Here is a 26,254-nt window from a genome sequence, read left to right as displayed (position 1 = left end):
CTTTATCCCCTATCTTCCAAGTTCTCACAACGGTTCACCAGTTTGAACACTCGAAGGCTTTTCTAGCCTGAAGTTCCAAAGTCCTTCCACAGTCCTCCCTGAAACACATTCAGGGCTGTCACAGAACAGAACCTAGTACCAGTTTCTTAGTTGGGATTACAACTGCTGTACTAAACACCATGATCACAAGCAACTTGAGGAGGAACAGGTTTATTTGGCTTACCTATCCTGAATCACAGTCCCCTGAGGGAAGCCAGGGCAGGAACTCAACCTGAGCAGGAACCTGGAGGCAGGAGCCGATGCAGACAGAGGCCATGGAGGGGTGCTGCTTACTAGCTTGCTCCTTGTGGACAACTCAGCCTTCTTTCTTATAAAAAAAGAAAAAAACAACACCCAGGGCCACTTGTCCAGGGTGGCACCACCCCACAATGGGCTGGGCCCTCCCCCATCAATCACTAATTAAGAAAATCCTCCACTTGTTTGCCTATAGCCAGATTTTTTTGTTTTGTTTTGTTTCGAGACAGGGTTTTTCCGTGTAGTTTTGGTGCCTGTCCTGGATCTTGCTCTGTAGACCAGGCTGGCCTCGAACTCACAGAGATCCGCCTGGCTCTGCCTCCCGAGTGCTGGTACTGAAGGCGTGCGCCACCACCGCCCGGCTGCCAGCCGGATCTTATGTATGCATTTTTCTCAATTGAGGCCCCCTCTTCTCAGATGACTTCTCAGTCAAGTAGACATAAAACTAGCCAGCACACAAATGATATGGTAATACACATAAGAGAGGTCAAAAATTCTACCAGGAAACTTGTAGAAACAATAAATAATTTAAGCAAAGTGGCAGGATTCAAAATCAACTTGGAAAAAATCAATAGCTTTTCTATCCAACAACAACAAACGAACACTCTGAGAGAGAGATTGTGGACACGTTCTCATTCACAATAGTCTCAAAGAAAATGAAATATCTAGGGATAAACTGAACCAAGGAGAGGGCAAAGCTCTACTATAAAAACCTTAAAACTCTGAAGAAAGAGATCAAGAAAGACACCAGGAAATGGAGCTGACAAGACATCCCATGCTTATGGACCAGCAGAATTAATATTGTGAAAATGACCTTACAACCAAAAGCTTTTTACAGAAGCAATGCAAACCCCATCAAAATCTCCATCTTGTTCTTCACAGAAATAGAAAAACTATCCTAAAATTCATTTGGAACCATAAAAGAGTCTGGATAAGCCAAAGCAATCCTGGGGGGGGGGGGAAGCTGGAGGGATTACCATTGCAAATTTCAAGATATATTATAGAGTCATAGTAATAAAAATAGTATGATACTGGCACAAAAATGGATGTGTAGACCAACTGAACAAAATAGAAGGCTCCAGTGTGAGTACACATACATAAATATAGCCATCTGATATTTCACAATGATATCCCAAAAGACAGAATCTTTAACAAATGATTCTGGGAAAACTAGATGCCCACATGTTTCAGAATAAAATTAGACCTGTATCTATCACTCTGCATAAAAATTAATTCCTGATGGATCAAAGATCTTAATGTAAAACCTAAAACACAAACAGTGCTTCTTAACCTGTGGGCCGAGACGCCTTTGGGATCACATATCAGAGATCCTGCATGTCAGGTGTTTATAATTCATAGCAGTATCAAAATTACAGTTAGGAAGTAGCAATGAGATAATTTTACGGCTGGGGCTCACCATAACGTGAACTGCATTAGGAAAGTCGAGAACCGCTGTGTTAGAAGAAAACACAGGCCACAAGATATGGATGTGGGAAAGGGCTTTCTGACTAGGTCTCCAGGAAATCAGCCCAACAATTGACAAATGGGACCTCAGAGAACTTAGAAGTCTCTGCATAGCTGAGGAAGCAATCAGCCAATTAAAGTGGAAGCCCAAAGAGCAGAGCAAATCCACACTGGGGCTCTGACAGAGGGTGGAAGTCCAGACTACAAAGAACTCAAAAAACAGCCAAGAAAACAAACTGCCCATTCAAAAAACAAACTGTTGAGCTGAGCAGAGTTCTCAAAAGAAGAAATAAAAATGGCTACAAATCTCAAAAAAAAAAAAAGTTCATTATCATTAGCAAATAGAAGTTCATTATCGTTAGCAAATAGAACAATACACATCAGAGAGGCTTTGACGTTCCATCTCATCGCAGTCAGAACGGCTAAGATCAACGGAACAACTGACTGACAGCAGATGCTGGAGAGGACGGGGAGGAAGGGGAGACCCTCATTCAATGTTGGTGGACCTGCAAACTGATTGCAGCCACTCTGGAAAGCGCTCAAAAAACTAAAACTTACCATATGACCCAGCTATACCACTCCTTAGCATGTGACCAGAGGACTCAACACCCTACTCCACAGATACTTGCTCAGCCGTGTTCACAGCCACCCTGTTCGCAATTGTTAGGAAATGGAAAGAATCTAAATGTCCTTCGACTGATGGCTAATGAAGATGGGGGACATATCCACGGTGGAAAACTCTGCAGGTGTAAAGAAAATGAAATCATGACATTTGCAGGTCCGTGAACGAAACTAGAGACGATCGTCTCGAGGGAGGACATCCAGATACCGAGAGACACATGGTGCACGTTCTCTCTCAGCTGGGGTTCCTAGCTCCAAATCCTCAGATGGGAGCATACAGCCTGGAGTAACTGCAGAATCCGGGAAAGAAGAAAGGGACAGTGGAGTCGGGGGGGGGGGGGGGGAGAATGCTAGAGGGGGGACTAGCAGGATACAGTGATATGAGGGGGAGATGGTAAAATGGTGGTGGGGGACCAATATAGAAGTGGGATGGAGAAGGGAAGAATAACACTAAGGATGTTTGAAAAACCATATGGAATCATATTATTTACTTACTTAAAAATGTTACAAATAAGCCAGGTGGTGGTGGCGGTGGTGGCGGCGGCGGCGGCGGCGGCGGCGGCGGCGGCGGCGGCGGCGCACGCCTTTAATCCCAGCACTTGGGAAGCAGAGGCAGGGGGATCTCTGTGAGTTCGAGGCCCGCCTGGGTGGGCTACAGAGTAAGTTCCAGGAAAGGCGCAAAGCTACACAAAGAAACCCTGTCTCAAAAAAAAAAGTTACATATAATACATATGGATATGTACACACACAAATATATATGTTATAAATGAAGTTAGGCCACTTAGGCTGACAATGCTCCCCACAAGAGGCAGAGACTATTTAGTAAAAATCTCAGCACCCAACATGAGAGACTCCCTTTCAAGTTGTTGGCTAGGTGTGTCCAAGAGACTCCCAAAACTATATAGGTTATTGCTCTTGCCTTTGGTTGCCTCCCAGAAGTTGCAGGTGAGTCCCTATTGTTGACGACATCATGAACTTGAGACATAGGACTTGGAGGATTCAAGCTGGATCTGACTTGAAAGCCTCCTCCCTGAGGACCAGCTCTCACAGTACCACAAGATGTAATGCAACCTGCCAAGGGAGGGAAACAACCAATAATCCTACCCAGTTTGTGACACCAATGAACCACATCAGTGACCAGCCTGATATATGACTATATCAGTGCAGAGTGGCACTCATATCTTGGTGAAAACCAGTAGCCCTCTATTTGAACTTAAGGCTCACTCAACAGGAAGGAAAGCATGCCTGCTACTAAGAGGCTAGCTAGCTATCTGGGGCTAGGGAGGTCATGGATCTCAGAGGAGAACGTTCAGTCACCACTTCACGAGACCAGCACACTTCCTATCTGCATTCTAAATACCCGTCCTTACACCCACAGACAAGTATAGCTCTCACCCTCATCAAAGAATCCTCCCTTTGTAGCAGACAGAGACCATTGCTGGAAAACACAACTGGCCAACATGCAGAGTCCTGCTCTTGGGCTGCCCAGTCCCAACGACTACATCTGCAAAACAACTCCTGGACCTCGGGCCCAAGAAACATCATGAAAGAGAGGGTGGAAAGATTTTCAGAGCCAGGGGAATACAAAAGTCCATCATGAGATTGTATCTCCTAAACATGACAAGGAAGCCGCACCCATGCTCTATCAACAATATGGCTGCCTAAACAAGACCTGATCAAGGACAATGTCAATATGTGTACTAACTTACTTAGAAGGCAGAATCTCATGGGGCCCCAGCTCTAGACAAAGAGCTACAGGTAGCTAAAGACTTCTGAGAGAGGGAGAATTTAGTCCTCCCCAGGGATGGGTCCCCTAATTGGTTATCCAATATTCAGTGGTCAGCCCTGCAGACGTATACATACAAGCAACACAAAACAGTCTGAGCAGGGTGTATTTGTATATGTATGTGTTTTTATTATGTAATATATTTCCATTATATGTTATATAATAAAAACACATACATACATATATACTATATTTATGTATATGCATAAATATATAAAAATTAAACATGCAATATAAATATACAAACTACATTTATGTATTTATATACACTTTATATATTTATGTTATATATAAAGATATATATTTATTAAGGAAAAAGAGGCCATGATTTTGAAAGGGAGGGGGGCATGAGAGGGTTGGAGGGAGGGAAGGGAAGGGGAAATGATGCATTTTAATTTAAAATAAGTCTGTTCTTATTGCAGTTGTGCCTGCCAGTGTGTGTACAACAGCACTCCTCATGTCCCCCTGTGCCCTGCCCTGCTTGATTTCCATTTCCAGCCCGCAGCCCCTGATACTACACAGTTCCAGACCGTCTACTCTTCTAGTTAGAGAATAAGCCCCTTGACGCAGGGCTTTGTTTACGTCTCTTCACCACCTAACCATGCCAGGCACAGGAACTCTTGGTATCTGCTAGCTGGAGGAAGGCATGAAGGAGATTCCCATATTCCTTCTCAGTCAGCGATGCTTTATTGATGGTTCTGGGGTTTGCTTCTTGGAGAGACATCTTATAGGAGTCATAGTTCTCAATTTTCTATAATTTGTGGGTGCCCAGAGGCTTTGGGGCTATTTAGATGTGCTCTGAGTTGCAGTCCCAGAAGCAGTTAGAAATTCTGGGAAAATGTAAGCCTGCTCTGGCTGGTTTATTAACCTTAATTGCATTTTCAAATGTGGGTGCAGCTCAGGTTAGCATTTTCATTGTTCTTGACTCAGCTGCTCCACGGTTTTCGCAGCTCCTAGCGGATGACTGACTGTACCTGTTAGGGTTGCACAATATGTCGTGACCTAGTTAAGACGGCGCAGTACAGTTTGTGTCCAAGTGTCTTGTACTGTCCCTGTGCACCATCTCCTTATCACAGGAGCCAAGGCCCACATCACACGGTTAGCCAAGGGCCCTTGGCAGCAGACCACCTGGGCTAGTCTTTCCCAAAGGGGACATTTCTCATGATTAAAGACGACGCTTAGGATCCTTCAATCCAGTCACAGGCAGAATCGGAACCAGGCTGGGGAAGGGTCACCAGCTGCTGATTCTCACCTCTGCTTGTCCCTTTTCAGCTAAAGGTTTCCTGATGCAGACAGACAGCCAGCAGCAGGGGCTGTCCATAGGTCCACAAATACAATCCTTCCAGCTGTTAGAATCTTGCTGTCTATCCATCCTTCTCGGCAGGGGTGGGGGTGGGGGGGTGAGGGGGTGTGGGGGTGTGTGGAAGGGGGTGTGTGGAAGGGAAGGTCCACCTTGCCAAGGCCAGGAGGCAGTTGATGTTTTCAAGAAACCATGTCCTGGGAGTTGGCTTTTTTTTAAATTTTTTTAAATTAATTAATTTATTTATTATGTATTCAGTGTTCTGCCTGCATGTATGCCTGCAGGCCAGAAGAGGGCACCAGATCTCATTATAGATGGTTGTGAGCCACCATGTGGTTGCTGGGAATTGAACTTAGAACCTCTGGAAGAGCAGCTAGTGCTCTTAACCTCTGAGCCATCTCTCCAACCCGGGAGTTGGCTTTTGATGAGAGCAAGGTAGGAGGATGGTTTGTGGCTGACTGTCACCAAATGTACCTGTAACATACAACAGTGTGTGATGCAGCTTTCCTGTCTCCTACATGCCCGGGTTGACCTCGAACTTGTGGTCCTCCTCGACTCAGGTTCCTGAGTGCTCTTTCTACTGCATGTTTAACCAGCTGTTCTCCAGCTGGGCACACTGGGGTCCTCCAGGCACGGATGTCACTAAGTTATCTCTGTTAGGCTCATCAGGACAATGAATATCCGTTTCAGTCACAGTCCCTTGACTTTAGGGCACATTTCAATATTAGAAACTTGATGTGTTTCACTTTCCCCTAAGAGGTTAAGTACACCAGATAGGCAATAGTTCCATCTGTGATGCAAACTAGAGGAATTCAATAATTAAGTAACCTGCCCAAGTTTTTGTGGTAGTGAAATTAAAATTCCAGGCTACCTAGTTTGGTGGTGCTTTTGATATTTTTCAGTTGGTTTATTTATTTATTTATTTATTTATTTATTTATTTATTTATTTATTTATTTATATTTGAACAGGATTTTATACATCCTCGGCTTGCTATATACACAGGAGGATGACCTTAAACTTCTGAACTTCTTGCTTCTACCTCCTTAGTGCTGGAATTCCAGGTGTGCACCCTCAAATCTGGCATCAGATTTAGAAGTGAAATCCTTTTGAACTCCATTAACGGGGGTTGCAGCTACCACCGAATTCGAATTTCAGGACACTTACAGTCACTCTTCAGGATGCATCCCTGAAATACCCTGGCAACCGTGAGCGTACTTCCTCTCTCTCTGTAGATGGGTTCATTATATCTCAGTGGATTCACAAAACACTTGGTCTTTGTGAGTGACTTTTAGTTAGCTTAATGTTTTCAAGGTTCATTGAGGTTATTCTTTCTTTAAATATATAATTTTTTGGTTGGGGATGGCTCAGTGGGCACAGGCACTTACTGCCAAGCCTGACGATTTGAGTTCAGTACCCAAGGATGGTAGAAGGAGAGAACTGACTCCTGTGAGTTGTGCTCTGACCTCCACACAGTCACCCTAGCATGTGTGTGCCTACACACACACATTCTTTCTCCCTTCCCTCTCTCTCCACACACACAGACTCTCTCTCTCTCTCTCTCTCTCTCTCTCTCTCTCTCTCTCTCTCTCTCGATCTCATTCACACACACACACACACACAGAAGTAAGATATGATAAAATAAATAAATGTCATTAAACTTTCTTGGTTAGAATACAAAGAAACGGGTTTCCTGGTATTTCCATGCTGAGAATCATACTTTCTCATAATCCATGCCCTTCCCCCTGTTTCTATCTTAGTCAATGTCCCATTGTTGGGAAGAAACAACATGACCATGGCAACTCTTAGAAAGGAAAGCATTTAGCTGGGGCTGCCTTACAGGTTCAGAGCATTATCAGCATGGTAGGAAGCATGGCAGCGTGCAGGCAGACATGGTGCTGGAGAAAGAGCTGAGAGTTTCTACATCCGGATCCACAAGCAACAAGAAGAGAGAGCATCTCTGGGCCTGGCTTGGGCCCATGAAATCTCAAAGCCCACCCCCAGTGACACATATCCTCCAACAAGGCCACACCTCCTAATCCCTTTCAAATAGTGCCACTCCCTGGTGACCAGCCATTCAAATAGATGAGCCTCTAGGGGCCATTCTTATTCAAACCACCACACCTGCCTACTCTGGCTGTTTCCTCTTCCTCTTCCTTCCAGATACCCCCTCTGGTTTCTTATCACCTGTACTCCATTACTCTCTCATTCCCTCCCTAAGATATCCCCTTTCTAGTTTCATGGTCTACACTCATGCACAACGCAAGGCTGCAGTTCTTTACATGTTACCCCTTCTATCACTACTTCATTTCTTCTCCCACCTCAAGTAACACTCCGCTGTGTGGACATTACGGCTTGTTTGCCTGTTCGTTACTTGTATTTTCTGGCTATCATTGATGATGCTACATATATTGGTGTAGGATTTCTGATAGAAGCATGTGCTCAATTCTCTCGTGTATATACTTAAGCATATCCCATGATAACAACATTTTAGGAAATGCTACACTCTTTTGAACATAGACTGCACTGGAACAAGGGTTCCACTATCTCCCACATTCTTTCCAGCACTTACCAGTCTTTCCAACTACAGCCATCCCACTGGATACACAACGCCAGCTCATCATGGCTTTGATTTCTACTTTCTTGGTAACTAATGAAGGTGACAACTTCCGTGCTAATCGGCCATTTGTATATAATCTTTGGGGAATTTGTATATAATCTAGCTCCTTTGCTCTGCAATTGGATTGCCTTTTTATTATTATGCTTAAAAATTCATATTCTAATAACAACTCCCTTATTAGATGTATGATTTGCAAATATCCCATCCTTAGTAGGGCATCTTTCCTTAGAATGAACTGGGAAATAGCCCTTATGCTTTTGGAAGTTTGTGAAGGACTGTTATTAGTTCTTTGAATGTTTAATGGAATTCCCTAGTAAGACCATCTAGACTTAGCTTTAAAAAATTGTACGCTTTTTTTTTTTAATTTAGGCTGTGTGCATGCTATAGCATGTGTGTGGAAATCAGAGGACAACTTTGGGGAGTTGGTGTTCCCCTTCCACTGTGTGGTTTTGGGGTACTGAACTCAGGTCTTCAGGCTTGGTAGCAACCTTTAACCTCTGAGCCATCTCAGCAGCCTGGGCCCAGCTTTTTGTGGGATGTTTTGAAACCAATTGTTAGTGGGGTAATTTTGTGTGTGTGTGTGTGTGTGTGTGTGTGTGTGTGTGTGTGTGTGTGTGTGTGTGTGATGCTAAGATAGACTCCTGACTTGGTTTGTTTCTAAGGGGGGTAGCCGATTATTCCAACAACACTTACTAAATAATCTAGCTGTTCCAACCCATTGTAAATGCCTAAAAGTAATATTTTGATGTTTTTGCCTATGACTTTACTCCTGATAAGATATGAAGGCTATTTGCTTTATCAGTGGTCTGCCTGTTACAACCTTGAGACATTCTTTGTCCTCTTGGGATGTGGTTTGGAAACAGGGAGCTGGGGCAGGGACTGAGACTTTGCTACTCTCATTGCTCATGTGGTGGTGAGGTCCGAACATGACCTGCACACACTCTCGATTCTCTGCCTACGAAGCTGGGAGCACCTCCTTGGACGTTTGATGCCCACATAGCTTAGGGAACCGAGCCGGGCCAGAAGCCACACCCGGTTCTCTGGCCTGGATTCTTACCTCTGGTGACTCTCTAGACTTTGGAGTCTCCCTTGACCCACTGGGCCTATCTGTGTTTCCTGCCTCTCCCTGAATTCATCGTGTTCTCAGACCTTGGACTTGACCTTATTTTAGAGTATATCCCTCAGCCCTTGAGAACAGTGAGTTCCGAACCTCACTCAGATCCAGGACATTATCCTGTCAGCAGCTCTTAGCCCTCCAGTTCATGCCTCTGCTTATCCACGAACAATATGTTCTGATCCTCCCACAGTTGCTCATGATACAGTCTGAACATGTCTCCCCTGGCCTCAGCACCCAGGAGATGTGAGCCTCTGCTTGCCCCTGAAGCACCCCATTCTCGTCATCACTACTAAGTAGGACAGAAGCATCCAAAGCCGTGGGAATGCTGAAAGGGGATCCGGGTAGCCACACAGGGCAGCTACGTGCAGGGACCAGAGGAGGCACAGGCTGGGGGTGTGACTTAGAGTTACATTCATCAAGGAATTGCCCCATAGAATTGCCTACAGGCCAATTTGATGGAGGCATTTTCTCAACTTGCCCTAGCGCATGTCATGTTGACAAAAAACTAAGCGGAGCCACTTGACCACATGAAGACCACCATGGCGACTTTATTGAATGTCTGTCCCCACGGTTGGTAGGCACTTCACTGTAGAAATTCCTCAGGGCTCCATAAGGCCCTTCAGATAAGATAGCTTCAGCATTGTCTGAATGCCCTGGCTCCCTCCACACAGGAGGATTTCATAGATAGATCCCATGTTTTCTCTGGGACCGTGTGTGTGTGTGTGTGTGTGTGTGTGTGTGTGTGTGTGTGTGTGTGTGTGTGTGTGTGTGTGTGTGTGCGTGCCCTCTGCCTGAGCTTCTCTCCTTTCAGGCATCCCTCTGCCCTTTTCCACAAGCTCAGTGGCCACCTCCCTCAGGAAGTCCTCCCCGACACTCTGGGCTGGATGGCTCCTCCCCATCTTCCCACGGCATCTTTGTGTTGGTAGAAGCTTGGACAACACCCCCCCCCCCCCCCCCCGCCCCGTCCTCTGGTCAGGTCTTACTCCATTTTTCTTGCACAACTGCAAAGAAGCTAGCTGTTGCTACATAGTTTGGAGTGTACCCAGCCACCCTCTGCCCACATACATAGACACTAACAAGCCAAGTGTCGAGCCATGAGCCCCGGGCATCTCTTTTGGCCTCATGTAGGCCAAGCTTGACAATACCCTGGCCTCTGCATCTCTCCTGAGGTAATCCTGTATCAGGTCCCTCCCTTGTCTCGTCTCTCGGGTACTCACACGGGGAAGGGTCACTGTGAGACTGGCTTCTCTGGTTAGATTGCTAACCTCCCAAAGGCAGGCATGTGCTTTCTCCCTGATCCCAAGTCTTGCTGTAGTCTACGTTTTTACTGGTTTCAGGGAAAATGGACTTTTATATTCTTAGAGACAGGCATTCCAATGTCAAAAGCTTCCAAAGCATTCTGAGTAAGGTTCTTAGGTGTGTCCAGTAACTATGCAAGACTTAACCACTCACACTGGACCACTCCCCTCAACCCTGAGGCTGAGTCTCCTCACTTGAAGGCCAGGCGCCCCCTCGTGGAAGAACACAGTCTCTTCTGAAAAACCAAACACCAGGCCAACTTCATGACACCCAGCACCGAAGCTCGCCTGGGAGCACAAGGCAGATAGATTATTGTTTAAATTGTGTAACGTAATAATATATATTGTTTCATTCCTGATAATAAAGCTGTGCCTACTCATGTTATAAAATTTAGCAATTGTAGTGAATTATAATAAAGGGTCAAGGAAAAAGTCACCACAATTCCCACGTTCCAAAGAGAGCCAAAGGCAGTGTTTTTGGTGTATTTTTCCCCAGCTCTTTCTTCCTTTCTTCGTGTGTGTGTGTGTGTGTGTGTGTGTGTGTGTGTGTGTGTGTGTGTGTGTCTGTGTCTGTGTCTCTGTGTGTATGTGTGTGTCTGTGTGTGTCTGCCTGTGTCTCTCTGTATATACGTGTGTGTTTATCTGTGTGTGTAGGTATATGTAGGCCATAGATGGAGGTCACATGACTTCCTTGCACTCCCCACCATTTTTTTTTAATGCAGGTTCTCACTGAACCTGGAGCTTGCTCATTGGGCTAGACTGACTGCAAGCCTCTGGGATCCTCCGTCTCCATCTCCTCAGCATTGAGATGACAGGCATGGAACCTCAGGTCCTCCTGCTTACAAGGCCAGCACGTTCCCGAGTTCCTGTCCCAACCCCTCTTGTTCTTTTTCTGTAAAAACACCGAAGTTGGCCGTACATTACTCTAGTAATTGCTGCTCACCACCCTCTTGCAAAGTCCTCAATACAATATTCTGAAAATACAGGAAATATGCAAGCAATCCACATAGGCATCTGTATGTATCATATACATTAACCGACACATTTAAAGTTGACATCACTTCTCCATGAGGTGGCTGAGCCCATGGCCTGGAAGCCTGCTGCCCTAGTTAGCCTGAAACCTGCCTTCACCTGTTTTTGTTAGGGCTTCTATTACTGTGATAAAACACCGTGACCATCAACAAATCAAGGCAAAGTGTTTATTTCATTTTATAACTCTCAGGTCACACTCTATCGCGGAGGGAAGTCAGGGCAGGAACCTGGAGGCAGGACCTGGAGCAGAGGCTGTGGAGGGATGCTGCTTACTGACTTGCTCCTCCTAGATAGCTCAGTTGGCTTTCCTATGCTACTTAGGACCACTTTCCTAGGGTTGGCTCCACCCATACCGAGCTGGTCCCTCCCACATCAGCTATCAATCAAGAAAATTGGCTTGCCCACAGGCCAATCTAGTGGCGACATTTTCTCAGCTAAGATCTCCTCTTCCCAAATGACGTAACACCAGCCCTTGATGTGTCTGCCTCCCCACCCTGTGGCTTTTCTTTTATACAGCACTAGTTGCCATCTACCTACCACCAGCCTTCCGTATTGCTTTAGCTCATTATGTCTTGGGGACAGTGGGCTAAAGGGCTAAATAAATGTTGACTGCTCTGGCTGGCAGGCTCTATATCCTGTTTTGACTCTTTATTCTAATGAAGTTGAGACCAAATGAGGGTTATTGTATTTAAGAATCTTCAAAGGCCTAGAGAGCCTGGGAACTCCACGGTGGGCCTGTTACCTCAAAACAGCCAGTTGCCAGAACTCAAGAGGCCAGGTCTCTTTCCCATCTAAAAACACTGGCTGCTGATTCTACTCTGGGTCACAGATTTCCAGAGTGAGGCCAGTGTGCCTGGTCACACCAGCAATAAGGAAGCCATGGAAGGCCACCACATGGACATCGGCTCCCGATCTTGCAGGAGATGCTGGGCTGCTTGTGTAGAAAATGGGAAGTGAAGGTATAATCAGTATGAGATTGGCCATAAACCGACAATGATTGAAGCACGGTTGAGATGTGTGTGAAAATTCATCTTTATTTTTCATGTTTGTATTTTGTCTGTCATAAAGTCCTAAAAAATAACAAAGTGAAAAGTAGCTGTACCCATTTTCATTCTGTGCAGGGGATGAAGGGATAATAATGATACTTAAAAACAGCAGCATGGGATTGAAGCATCCTAAGGATCCACTTCACACCTATGTTAAACAGTTTTAAGAAATTCTTATGTAGACTGGGAGGTTAAAAGGTTGAGCACAGCCGGGTGGTGGTGGTGGCGCACACCTTTAATCCCAGCACTCGGGAGGCAGAGCCAGGCGGATCTCTGTGAGTTTGAGGCCAGCCTAGTCTACAAAGTGAGTTCCAGGGAAGACGCAAAACTACAGAGAAACCCTGTCTCGAAAAACCAAAAAAAAAAAAAAAAAAAAAAAGGTTGAGCACAAAGAGTTTTGAATCATAAAAAAACAAACTGCAAGGACCTATTCATATAAGTATAAATGGATAAACCTGATGCTTAATTTTCATTGTCAACTGGATTTGGAATCACCTAGGAGACATACCTGTGGGTGTGTTATAACGGTGTTTCCACTGTGCATAGGGGTGCATTATCCCACGAGCTGCAGTCCCAAATGTACTGGGTTGGCTTTTTGTTTTTTTTTGTTTTTGTTTTTGTTTTTTGAGATGGGGGTCTTACTTTGTAGACCAGGCTAGCCTTGAACTCACAGAAGTCTGCCTGTCTCTGCCTCCTGAGTGCTGGGGTTAAAGATATGTGCCACCATACCCAGCCATAAATACTTTATGTGTTTGAGTGTTTCACCTGCATGTATGTCTGTGTATCATGTGTGCCTGTTGGAGGCAGAAGGGGGCATTAGATCCCCTGGAACTGGACTCAATGATGGTTTAAGTCATCAGGTAGGTTCTGGGAATCGAACCCTGGTCCTTTGGAAGAGCAGCCAGTGCTGTTGCCTGCTGAGCTCTCTCCCCAGTTTCCCAGATGAATTAAAAAAGGGGGAAAGGGGGCTGGAGAGATGGCTCAGAGGTTAAGAGCACTGACTGCTCTTCCAGAGGTCCTGAGTTCAATTCCCAGCACCCACATGGTGGCTCACAACCGTCTGTAATGAGATCTGACGCCATGTACATAATAAATAAATAAATCTAAAAAAAAGGGGGAGGGGGCTAACAGAGCACCAACACTCATCTCCACCGACTTTCTGATTCCGCACACAGTGTAATCAGCTGTCTTCTGTACCTTCTGCTGTGCTGTCTACACCATGATTGACTGTACCTCCTCTTAAACCGTGTGCCAGAATAAATGCTTCCTTCCTTCCTTCCTTCCAAGTTGCATCCTAGGTGGTGATTTGGCTCTGTGGGAGAGCTCCTCCTGAGCACAAGTCTGTGAGCTCTGTCCTCAGCACTGAAGAAAAAGTAAAATAAACATGGATTTTAAAAGTTGTTTTCTGGGGCTGGAGAGATGATTGAACAGTTAAAAGCACCTGTTGCTCTTGCAGAGGACCCAAGTTAGGTTCCCCACACCCCATGTTGGGCAGCTCACAACTGCCTATAACTCCAGCTCCAGAGCATCTGACGCCCTCTTCTGACCTCTGAAGGTATCTGCACACACACACACACACACACACACACACACACACACACACACACACACAATCTTTAAAAAAGGTGTGTCATGTATTTTTGTCAGAGATGAGAGATTAATGAGTATAATAAGTAATGAAAAATTATAGCTTCAGTAGGTCAAGAGTTAAGGTTGAGAGGGAATTTAAATTCTGGCCAGAAGAAAAGAAGCCACAAGATCACCACCACCACCCCCGCTGCCCCCCAGCAATGAGAGGGTGTTCCTGCCTCGGGGTTCTCTTCTTTTAGCCTTTGGGAGCAGGTTGGAAGCAAAGCCAGTACCCACAGAACTCTCAAAACCCACATCTGTGGGGCAGAAGACACGGGTGACCTGCCCTGCTGCCACCACATATCCAGGCTGCTGGGGGGAGTCAGCACTTCCTTCATGCAAGGAAATGCACCACGGGAGGCAGTCAGCCAGGCTTGTGACTCTGCCCCAAATGAGAGAGGAGCCAGGGTCACTGAGAATTCCCACTTGGGCACTTTCCCTGAGGTCTGCAGCATCCACTGAAAGGCTGTGTGGGAGCGCAGAGAGTGTTTGGGTGGGACAGCCTCCGTTCTCTTGTACTTACCCTAGCCTTTGCTATCTTTTGGCCCTTTATACACCCGCTTCCTCCTCAAGGGTCAGGCCCTGGGCCCCAGCAGATGAGCCTCTGCGGTCACAGGCCTCTGAGGGTAATTGCCACTCTAGAGAGCTGCCTAGGATTACAGGAAAGCAGCTTCAGAAATAGAAATAGCTGCAGTAAGGACTGTGGTCGGAGTTGTGACACACAGGGAACTCACTTTCTCCCTTCTTGACAACTGATTTCTGAGAAACAGTCTTCGCTGTCCTATAGCAGGTTAGCCTCTAGTGGGGGATGCTCCAGTTCCCAGAGGGGTACAGAGGACACCAGGGGCCTGAGGGTGGGTAATGGCCCTGCCCTCCTTTATCTGACCTGCTTTTATTCAGCAGACTTTCCCAGCCAGCTGGGCCTTTTCTGGGTGTGCAATTGGCTAAATACACATCTTTTAAATTAGATTTACTCTTGTACGAAGCCGCTTGTTTTGTGGGTGTGTGGATGGAAACACAGTATCACAGTCATGCTGAAATGCATTTCTTTCCGGAAATCTTCAGCTTCTGGTTTTTGCTGCCCCACACAACGTTTTCCTTGTCATAATTGCAACAACTCCATTCCACCAGCTAGCTCCCCAGGGAGGGGTGGGAAGGCAAACATTAAGCCACCTTTAATCCCAGAACTCGGGAGTCAGAGCCAGGCGGATCTCCCGAAGGCCAGCCTGAGATACAGAGTGAGATCCAGGACAGGCACCGAAACTACACAGAGAAACCCTGTCTCGAACCACGACCCCCTCAAAAAAAACAAAACAAAAACAAAAACATAACAAACATTAAAAGATGGAAATCTAGCCGGGCGGTGGTGGCGCACGCCTTTAATCCCAGCACTCGGGAGGCAGAGGCAGGCGGATCTCTGTGAGTTCGAGGCCAGCCTGGGCTACCAAGTGAGTTCCAGGAGAGGCGCAAAGCTACACAGAGAAACCCTGTCTCGAAAAACCAAAAAAAAAAAAAAAAGATGGAAATCTAAATACTAAAAATTATAGGAAGGAAATCAGGGGAGTGGATCAGGACAAGAGGAGGACAACAGATGAGCCCTGATTGAAAAACTCCCTGCACCTGAATTTCAAAATCATGTCCAATATAAGGCCCTGCTAGCTTCTGGTAGAGAAAGCAGGCCCCCTTCTCACTCCATGTATTGGGAAAATCCTAAAAACTGGAAGGAGATGGGAAAGTGCACTGCAAATCCTGGAAGGGAGCCATGAGCAATCTAGAACTGTGCATCTGGATGGAGTGTTGATGGGAAGTAACATAAGATGTTCAGACATGAAAGACTGCAAGCAAGCAGTCCCTTCCCACCTACTCCTGGTCAGGAAGCAGGATGTGCTCCAGCAGAACAAGGAAGGCCGACAAAAGAGGAGTAAGGCCAGAACCAGGAGACTCCACCGCGAGGAGGAGAGGGGGTGGGGATCCTGAGTCTGGACACTGCAGGGACACTTCGGGGTGGGGTAACTGTGTACCTGGAACGGGAGATAAGGACAGGTGTGAGCACACTGGGAGAGCCTGCAAGATCACATATGAGAAACCGGATGGAAATGAGTTTCTCCAGAAGAGATCGCTGCAGCTGCTAGAGAACTCAAGGATGGTCATCAAAAAAGTTTATATAAAACTAATCGAGCCAGAAAGATTAAGGCAATTATTAGCTCCAGGAAAGAAAGTGTGAGAAAGAAGCAATCTTAGCTGATTACATGGTTCAGTTTGGAATAGCATGAGAACTGGTAATATGGATAATGAATAGTGATTGAAGTAAAATTATGATATAATTACATTGGGTGGGGCTAGGGGATGGCAAGAGATGGGTTGGGAGTGTAAAGATAAAGATAATGCCTCAAGCTGGAAATCAAGACAAGCCTTCTATTTACAGATACGGGAGCTGGCTGGGTTGGTGGTGGTGGAGGACATCTGCAATCCTAGCCAGCACTTGGGAGGTAGAAGCTCAAAGGAAGACAAAGTCATGTTTGGCAACATGTCAAGTTCAAGGCCACCCTGGGTTACCTAAAGACCCTGTCTCAAAATAAAACATAACAAAAATAAAGATCGAGGCAGAAAGTAAAATAATCCATGAGAGGAACAAGCAGCTTCCTGTGGGACTAGGGGGCGAGGGGAGACTAGATCCTGCCATTTCTTGTAACAGACCATATTGAACTGTTTGATTCTTTCAATTAAATTACATATAATTATGGGGAAAAAAAAAGACCCTCAGCTAATTCACAGTAGATACCTTGAAGTATCTTAAAATGTGACCGAAATCTTGTCAGGGTCAAGGAAACTAACTAGTCAGGCACAAACAGGCTGGAGAGACACCTCAGCTGGTAAGCCTGTTGCTCCTGCAGAAGACGGGAGTTTGGTTCCGACAGCTCACAACTGCCTATAACTCCTGGTCCAGGGGATCCAAACCCCTCTTCTCGTCCCCATGGGCACCCACACACATGTGTGTGCACAGATACAGACACATGCACACAAATAAAAATCAAGATAAAATCTTAAACAAAACCCCCACAAATGGATACTTCTAGCCATTTGAGCAGAGCCTGTAAAAACAGCTGACTAGCTCAAGGCCAGGACTGAAGGCCTCAGGGCACGAAGTGCCATGTGATGGCTTCACAGAAGCCCTACCTGGCTGCAGAGAAGGGCTGAGGACATAACATGGACCCCTGGTCTTGTCTAGGAGAAGACTCTACTACTTTCTGGCTGGTACCACCAAATCAGGGCACGTGGTTGCATGGTGTCCGGAAAGCCAAGGAGAAAGAAGTCGTCTGCCGTCTGTATTTTAAAAAAACGCACACGTTGTGTTTCCCCAGGTCTTGCCCAGGTATTTCTCTCCATTTTCCCTTTGCTACCCTGGGAAGCGTTGGAACCGTACCTCCACGGTTCCAACCATGGAAGGAGTTGGAACCCCATGTCGTTCTGTTGGGTATGTTGAGTGGTGCCGCTAAGAACAGTTCAGTAGATCTGCCGCACGCTGAGCCTGCAGTTACCACAGGGCCCAGCAATCCCACCCAGGAGTGCTGAGAGTCTACGTCTGCATAAAAACACGTAAAAGCACGCTCGGCGCGTCACATGCACACTAGCCGACAAGTGAGAGCCACCCACATTCCGGTGAGCTGTGTGTGTGGTAAAACACGATGTAGCATTAGCCTTGAGCAGGAGTGAAGTCCTGGCATGCTACATCGTGCAGAAGCCTAGAAAACTCTTGGCTAAAGAAGAAATCAGACACAAACCCATGAGCTGTCTGGTTCCATTTATATGCAGTGTCCAGAAGAGGCAGATCCAGAGGCAGAAGGTAGATTTGTGGTTGCTGGGGTTGGGGAGGATCAGAAGAGTGTTAATGGTGTGGGGTTTCTCTTTGAGTGACGCAATTAAATAACAGGTCATGGGTGTACGATACTGTAAACACACGAAAATCCACTGAAGTGCGTGCTTTAAAATGCTGAAAAGAATTGTGTGTGGTGTGAATTCTCTCTCAATACAAATGCAAGGACTAGAACTGTCAGGATGTGATGTTAGAATCCAGCCTCTGCCCAGGCCACAATATTTACAGCAGTCCCTCTGCTCTCACAGTTACAGACAAACAGGCACCTGCTGAGACACTGTGAATCTCTAGCTAACAGACTCCCCTGGGGGAACGGAGGGTACTCCCCCTGCTCATCACCCTTTTCCCTGCCTACTGCCTGGCAATCAGTCTAGCCGTAGGCTTGTACCTTCCCCCATTCTTAGAAAGGTATCAAAGAGACCCCCACTTCTGCCACAGGGGTCCTGATTTCCCTTCAGGGGACTCATAAGATTGGAACTTCCCAAGGAATCTCATGGTAGGAAGAGGAAAAGGCAGCCAAAGAGCTAGCTGAGCAGGTAAAGGTGATTGCCAGCAAGCCCGATGACCCGAGTTCCATCCTGGGGAGCCACGTAGTGAAAGGAGAGAACCAACTCCTGTAAACTGTCTTCTAACCTCCAATTTGTACTGTGGCACATGCACATGCACACACTATAACTACACAAATAATAAGCGTAGTTTAGCTGATGAGATGGCTTGGTAGGTAAAGGTATTCGCCACCAAGCCTAACGACCCAAATCTGATCCCCGAGACCTACATCTCCAGCCAGAAACCTTGTCATCACACACACACACACACACACACACACACACACACACACACACACACACACACACACACACACACACCAGACTCAGTTTTATGAAATGCGAGTTAATAATAGCTAGGGAGGCTTGGAGGGGCACATTCCCTACCACCCTGCATGTTTTGAGTAGACTGGAGAGGGGAAGGGGGAAAAGAGGAGTGATTTCAGAACTTACATGTAGATTAAATGTTTCAAACAAAGCATTGTTAAGGCTGAAGAGCGAGCACTGGCTGCTCCTCCAGAGGACCCATGTTTGATTCCCAGCACCCACATGGTGCTTACAACTATAACTCCTGTTCCAGGGACCCGACACCTTCTTCTGGCCTCATAGGCACCAGACACATATGTGGTACATGGATATACATACCAGCATAATGTGAATATACATTATATAAACTAAACGAGACAAAAGGAAAGTGCCACCAATTCATTACTCTCAAGAAAAAGAGTCTTGCTGAACTAGAGAAAAACCCAGGTTTTTTTTTTTTTTGAAAAATGCATACATTTATTAAAAATTTGAAGTTACTTTAAAAAACACGGTTACTTCACACTATAAATTCAGAAGTCCTGGGAATTAGGCACAGAAAGATTTAGGTTTTCAAGGAGTCCTTAAGGTTTCCTATTGGCATTCTTCATTGCTCTGGGGTTTTGGCGCTTTGGGAGTCTCTGCCCTGGAACCCTGGTTATTGAACAGCGGCTGCTCAAGAACCCCAGAACAGATGGGAGAGGCTCTGGCGTGCTTATAGCCAAACACAGACAGCAGCACTTTTAAGTGAGTGGCTGTAGTTCCTTCTGGAGTTTTTTGGAGTGATGTCTGGTCTGTAAGACCATTCCCCCACTTAGTGAAGAACCACTCAGGCCCTCCCCAAATACTGGCCCCATCGCAACCCCAGGACTCCACGTAGCATGCAGGTTAAAATGTCTCTAGGCAGGAGGATTTCCTCAGTTCTTATCCAACCATCTAAAATTGTCCCTTAGAGGATCACAGTTAGGCAGGTAAAATCGTTTTTACAATTTTAAAACCGAAATTGTTTCCAGACATACAGGACGGCCGTTGCAATGATGCAGTACAGAAGAGTCTTGATCACCAGTCTCCAAAAACTGAGTGGAAAGGAGCGCTTGAAGATGTCACAAAAGCCATCCTGCAAGGGGCAGAAGAGGAGAATTAGACCGACTCCCCATGAACAAACCTGAGCTCCAAATACACAGAAGTCAGGGCTGAAGAGACGGTTCAGCCGTTGAGGGGGCTGGCTGCTCTTGCAGAGGATTTGGGTTCAGTTCCCAGCACTTACACGGTAGCTCACAATTCTGTTAACTCCAGGTCCAGGGGATCTGACACCCTGTTCTGGCCTCCCTGAGCACTGCATTACATGGCACACAGAACACATACAGGGACTTATCCCACACACAATAAAAATATCTAAATGAAAATTCACAGGAAGGGCTAGTGTGGAGCTTGGACGTCAAACGTGATCAGCACGCACAAGGCCGTGGGCCAATCTCCAGTATGAAAAAACACCCCAAAATACATAGGAAGTTCTAGATCATGCCATAAAATGAAAGGCATGTGGCTACCAGACACCTCGTAGGATGTGTTCACAGCAGTTCAACTTGCATAGAAGCAACCACCTGACTGTCCTATATGGCGGAGATGCCTCCTCATAACACCTCATATTTTACCTCAACACTGAGGAAAGACATCTAGGAGAACTCTACTAATGCCTCTCTTTACTCTCTGATGCCTTCCCCACAACCTCCAATAAAATTGAAAATTTTAAGCCTTGGGCCTTCCCTTTGAGGGCACCTGTCTGTCTTTAGCTCATCTCTTTAACCTTGACCTTCCCTCTACAAATCAAATTCAAAATGGTTTCCAAACTCATCAGGGACCTCCTGGGTCACACCTGGGGTTACCCCTTTAATAACGATCTTGGTTCTTACATCCGTAGTCCCCCTCTTTAGCACCCTGCCCATCTCAACTCATCCAGACTGCTGTGTGGTCACACAGGCTCAACATCCTTCCACTGTGCCCATACAGGCATCAATCATCTCTGACTCAGATACCCCGAGATGGGAGACATGCTGCGTCTACACCACCCCAAGTCAGGATGTAGCAACTAGAGACTGACCTCAATGCTACCCCCAAAACCAAGAGTCTGGGAAGGTTATATTTGGGACTAGAGTGTATTCAAGCCATGCTCACTTGCAGAAGCTGCTTTCTCTACCTACGCAGCTTAGACAAAAGAAATAGTAGACGCTCTGTTGAAAGCCAGCCTGTGAATTTATAAGCCTCTCTTCCCCAAAGGGTGTTTATGAACTCCAGGCTACCCGAGACCCTAAGCAATCAGGGACTATGGGCAGCAAATCCTGTATGATGATTACACATTAACTTAAGGACCCAGCCTTTCCCTCTTCCCCATTGCTCTGGAATCAGTGACATCCCAACTACAAGCACATAGTCACCACTATGTGGCATGGGACCTCCCCTTCCTCTGGAACCTTTAAGAGGGGAGTCTGGCTTTGTCTCATAGACCTAACTCTACACAGAGTCCCTGCCATGCTGTCTTTCCATGGTATTACTCTGTGAATGAATCTCTTACCCCAAAGAAAATCTGCCTCACTATTCCTCTTGAACCCACCCAAGTCTGAGAACTTGAGGGAGGGGGGGGGAGTGAGGAGAGAAAGGAGGAGTGAGCCAGGAGGCAGAAGGAAAAATGAATACTGTCTTATGACCTCTTCAGAGGGCTCAGAGAGGGTTCTCACAAACCCAGCTGAAGGCAGTCCTCGGGCCCAGTGGAGCCCCATACATCAGGAATTGCTAACACGGCACACCACCTTTCTTTATCAGGTGGTTTAAATGCAGACTGCTGACAGGCGGCTTTGTTTTTGTGTAACAGGTTTTAATCGTTAAGTTACATCTATCCCCATAACACGGGTCACTTCAGTTTTGATCCAACCCCAATGAGGAGGAAAGTAAAGAAACCTGAGGCCAGGCTTGGCATGTGAGCTAAACTAGGGTAGAGCTCTTCTTTTTTCTTTTCTGGTGGTGCTGGAGATCGAACCCAGGGCCTCACAGACGTTAACAGTCTGCTATCAACCTTTATTCCCATCCTGGGCGTTCTCTTTGATCGCTAACTCTGTGTAGCTAGCTGCCTTTTTCGCTTACACCAGAGATTCAGGACCAACAGAAAGCCAGGGGCCTGGAGGCTGCCCAGCGGGGAAAAGTGCTGTGGACCAGAAGTAGAGTCTAGTCAGGGTTCCCACTGGTGGTCACACACATTTCACAACCCCTAGGGTTTCAGTCTCCTGAAGGGTTAGAGAAAGGAGAGGAAACTCTGGAGAGCTTGGGCAAGACCACAGCTCCCTTTCTGCTACTTGGGCATATCTGACCTAATAAGCCCTCCCTGAAAGTCCCAAGGGTAAGGGTTAGGGTAAGCCATGTGTGCCTGGCCACCCCTGAATGAATTTTTATGAGAATTATGGAGCAAGGGCAGTCTGAGTGCCTGTAAAGAAATCCTTGGGCTGGGGACCTGGCTCAGTGAGTGCTTGCCTAGCATGCTCAAAGCCCTGTGGGTCCACACCCAGCACCACAGAACCCCATCATAGGGACACAGCCTGTAATCCTAAAGCTCCTGGAAGCAGGAGGCTATGGAGTGAGGCCAGCCTGGGCTACACGAGACCCTGACTTTAAGGGGGGGAAAAGTAGTAAAGAAAGGAAATAAAATCGGACTGCACAGTACAGCTGAAGCACTCGCTCCTCGTCTCTGAGAGGTGCTCAGCCCCGCACCCTCCACCTCACCCCCACACACCATCACTCCCACGCTCGCTCCGTGGTCTCACCCAGCCATCCTGATCCTCCAGCCAGGAACGATGCTGCCCCAGGATCCGACTGCACAGGAAGTCCACTATGAGCTGGCAGTCTCGGGTCACTTGGGATTGATTCCTCCTCAGACCACTCTTCTTCTGCCTGGTAGCCTTGCAAGGGCCTTGATTCACAAGCGTCCCCGCGAAGGCCAAGACCAACACCAGGCGGCCCCAATTGATGTCCTGGTCATCGGGGAGCACCACATCCACCATCCGTGTCACCAGCTCCAGGCGGTTGCCCTGGTAGCCGAGGAAGGAGGAGAAGAATTCCTGGTAGTGCTCTTGGACTTCGGCTGCCACAGTGCGCAGCAAGGCCGCCTCGGTCGACCTGGGCGGTGGCTCGGGGGTGCCCGGCTCCCGCGCACAGAACGTCAAGTAGTCAGTCAGCAGCCTTCTGGTGCGTTCCAGCAGCGGATCACCCATCCTCTGGCCTCTGCACCCGGCCTAACCCCAGCCGGCTTTCTAGGCTCAGCGGCTTCCTGCCTCCACCCCTCCCAGACCTTTGGGTATCTCACCTACACCTGTTGCAAGGAGAGAGGCCTGTGACGGAGCAAGCAGGAGCCACGTGAGACCCATGGATTACTTCTTACCTTCCGGATTAAGAAACAGCCAGGGTCTGGAGCTTTCTAGAGCTTGGTAGGCCTTGGAATTGTCATTCTCCTGCCTCAGCCGCCTGAATCACTGGGATTACAGGCTTGTGCCATCAGGCCCCACTAGAAGCCGTATCTTAACTTGCTACTGACTGGGCTGACTTGTTTGGAAAATGAGGAAATATAACTCATTTTGCAAAGTGGCTGTCCTAGGTTGGAGGAGGCAATGTGGCCCCAGCCCCTGACTCCTGCCTGTCTCTGACCCACCAGCTGTGCTCCCTAGAAACCCTGCTGTCCTCCTTTGAACGAGTCTCCAGTACAGTGGTCCGCAACATTCCTAATGCTGCGACCTTCACGCTGGGGTGGCCCCCAACAATACAATTATTTCGTTGCTTCTTCATAACTGTAGTTTTGCTAGGGTTATGAATTGTAAATACCTGATATGTATGATATCTGTTAGGCGATCCCCGAAGGAGGTCACAGGTTGAGAAACACTGCTCTAGTAGGTCACAGGTCTGCTGGGTTCTAGCCCTTGTGGGCCTTCTTGGGGCTCCACTTCGACTTTCTGTGATGCTACCCAAAGTTTCCTCTGAGGCCCTTTCCCAGGGGTTACCTGTGCCCAGCTGTCCTGGTCCTTTCTTTATGTCCACACTCTCTAGAGACCTGCTTTAATTCAGGGCCATCTCCCTGAGGGGCAAAGAGAGCTCTCTAGGGTGTCAAAGTATAACCCAGAACCATTGTGTGTCTCTGAGACTCTAAGGGACGTTTCAATAATACTAAGGACATAACAAAAATATATGGGGCATTTCTCACTCTCAGTTCCAAAGGGACTGCTGAAGTGACCATGGCACCCTGATGGCTGGAAGAATGTCCTTTCTGCATTCTGAGGGTCTTTCTGGGGAGCAAAGGTCTGGAGCTGGGCCTACAAAAGTAAAGTCAGCACTATGCAAAGAGTCAGGCGGAGAAGGATAAGACAGGGGACCAGACAATCTGGGGATACCCGACCCACCCTACCCCCTGCTTCTTAGGGACAGCAAATCTTTGGCTAGTCAGATGCCCAAGGCCATGCACAGTGCCAGTTTTACCCAGGAATGATTACCAGGGTCCAAGGTGACCTTTGATTCCCAGTACTAAAAAAAAAAAAAATCTTTTTAAAGATGGGGTCTTGGGGCTGGGACTGTAGCTCAGTTGGAGAGTGCTGGTGAATCATGCCGGACAGTCTCGGTTTGGTTCCAGCAGTGTGCCTACAATTTTAGTGCATCCAGTGTGTGGTGCACGCTGGCAAACCCAATATTCCAGCACCTGAGAGGCAAGGGCAGAGGGACCAGAAGTTTACCATCACACTTGGAAACGTAGCAAGTTTGAGGGCAACCTGGGAGACATGGTATTGTGTCTCATAAAAAATAAGGCCGGGAGCAGTGAGCTTGTTCAGCAGGTAAGGGTTCTTGTTACCAAGCCTGAGGATCTGCGTTCGATGCCCAGACACCCTATGGTGGAAGGAGCAAACAGACTCCCACCGGCTGTACTCTGACCCCTGCATGTGCTCTGTGGCATGTGTATTCACCTACATACACACAGAAGAAATGATTCAAATAATGGACAAATTAATATTAAAAAAAAAGAGAACCCCCCCCCCCATGTGTGTACAAAATGAAAAGATGAGGGCTCACTATCTGGCTGAGGCTAGTCTTAAACTCTTAGGCACAAGCCATCCTCCTGCTTCTGCCCCCCAAGTACCTGGACTTACAAGTGTGTACCATTACTTCTGTTAACATGACATTTTACTACATAAGGTGTTTCTAAAAGAACCAACTTCTACACCTTTAAAAGAAAAAAGGAAGAAAAAGCAGGGACCTTGTAAGAAGCAGCAGCCAGTAGCATCTAGAAGGAACTGCAGAGTCAAATAAAGACAGGATACTCCTTTGATAGCAAAGACATTATTATTCACGACCTGCCCACCAGTCTGTGTAAGTACAGCTGCTGTGCAGGTCACTCAAATATCATTTATATGGGTAACAGCCATGTTAATGTAGGCATTTCTGATAACACTACTAGTAGGCTTTTAAACCAATTTATTATCTTGTCTTCCCAGAAGGTTCTGTTTGTTCTCAGTAGCATTTGTGCTACAAATGGCAACCAGGTTTCCCCCTCAATGTAGGGGAATGCCCCACCCTAGACCACCATCTATCAGAGCATCACACAGTCCAACATATGGCCTGTTTTCGGCACATGTCTGCTTCATTTCTAAAGGCTCTCCCAGACAAAAACATTTCATCTATAAAAATACAACTGAACAGGTTGGGAGAAAAAGATACTTGTACATAAAAACAGTTTTAAAAAGTGGTTCTGTGTAGCCACATTTGGAACTGGAATTGTCTTCTATGACAGACCAGGGAACAGTCATTCTTACAGTCCATGTAGCTGGCATGTCCAGAGGAAGGTTCTAGAACAGTCCACACCAAGAAAAGGTAGAGTTTAAAGTGCTCTGAAGACAGACCAAATTCACAGAAGCAACGGAGGACATTTTAAATGCTGATATATGTGGAATTCTATCGGTTGGAATAACTTCAAAAACAAATTTTACAAAGTGTTTGAGATGAAACAGGGACTCGAAGGGACAGCTGAAGGGCCAAGACCCACAGGAGTACATTTCCAGGAAGGGGACGGTTTTTCATGGTAACACTGGAGGGGCCGAGTGAGCAATGAGCTGTGAAGTTGCTCCCATAAGCTAGCCCGTGGGAAGTCCTGGGCTCCTCTAGAAGTCATATCTACATGGGAGGACACATGTTCTTCACGCACACTGGGAGAGGATTATGCCCAAACCTAGAAGACACAGATCATTTTTAGTCCTTAGTTATTCATAAAACTTGAGTTTAAAAGAGGAAATCAGGCTGCATGCAC

General features: G+C 46.8%; 2 protein-coding genes across 2 annotated transcripts in view; both read right to left on the bottom strand.

The window, feature by feature from the left end:
* Positions 1-19,417: 19,417 nt before the first annotated feature.
* Bcl2l10 (BCL2 like 10) lies at positions 19,418-24,967 on the bottom strand. Its single transcript, XM_052714498.1, has 2 exons — positions 22,740-24,967; positions 19,418-20,044 (listed from the first exon to the last, which is right to left on the bottom strand). Exons 1-2 carry the CDS (start codon positions 23,184-23,186, stop codon positions 19,919-19,921), a joined length of 573 nt encoding a protein of 190 aa, XP_052570458.1. The 5' UTR covers positions 23,187-24,967; the 3' UTR covers positions 19,418-19,918.
* Positions 24,968-25,274: 307 nt separating this feature from the next.
* Positions 25,275-26,254, bottom strand: part of Gnb5 (G protein subunit beta 5) — a 34,444-nt gene continuing 33,464 nt past the window's right edge. The window contains exon 11 of the mRNA XM_052714488.1: positions 25,275-26,176. Within this exon, the coding sequence (XP_052570448.1) occupies positions 26,165-26,176 (12 nt within the window). The 3' untranslated portion in view covers positions 25,275-26,164. The remainder of the gene's footprint in view (positions 26,177-26,254) is intronic.

This window comes from Peromyscus californicus, unplaced genomic scaffold, assembly GCF_007827085.1.
Source record: "Peromyscus californicus insignis strain IS unplaced genomic scaffold, ASM782708v3 Scaffold_11__1_contigs__length_118956290, whole genome shotgun sequence".
Taxonomy (NCBI): Eukaryota; Metazoa; Chordata; class Mammalia; order Rodentia; family Cricetidae; genus Peromyscus; species Peromyscus californicus.
Note: the sequence above shows the minus strand (reverse complement) of the source record. Positions and strands in the feature narration are given on the sequence as shown.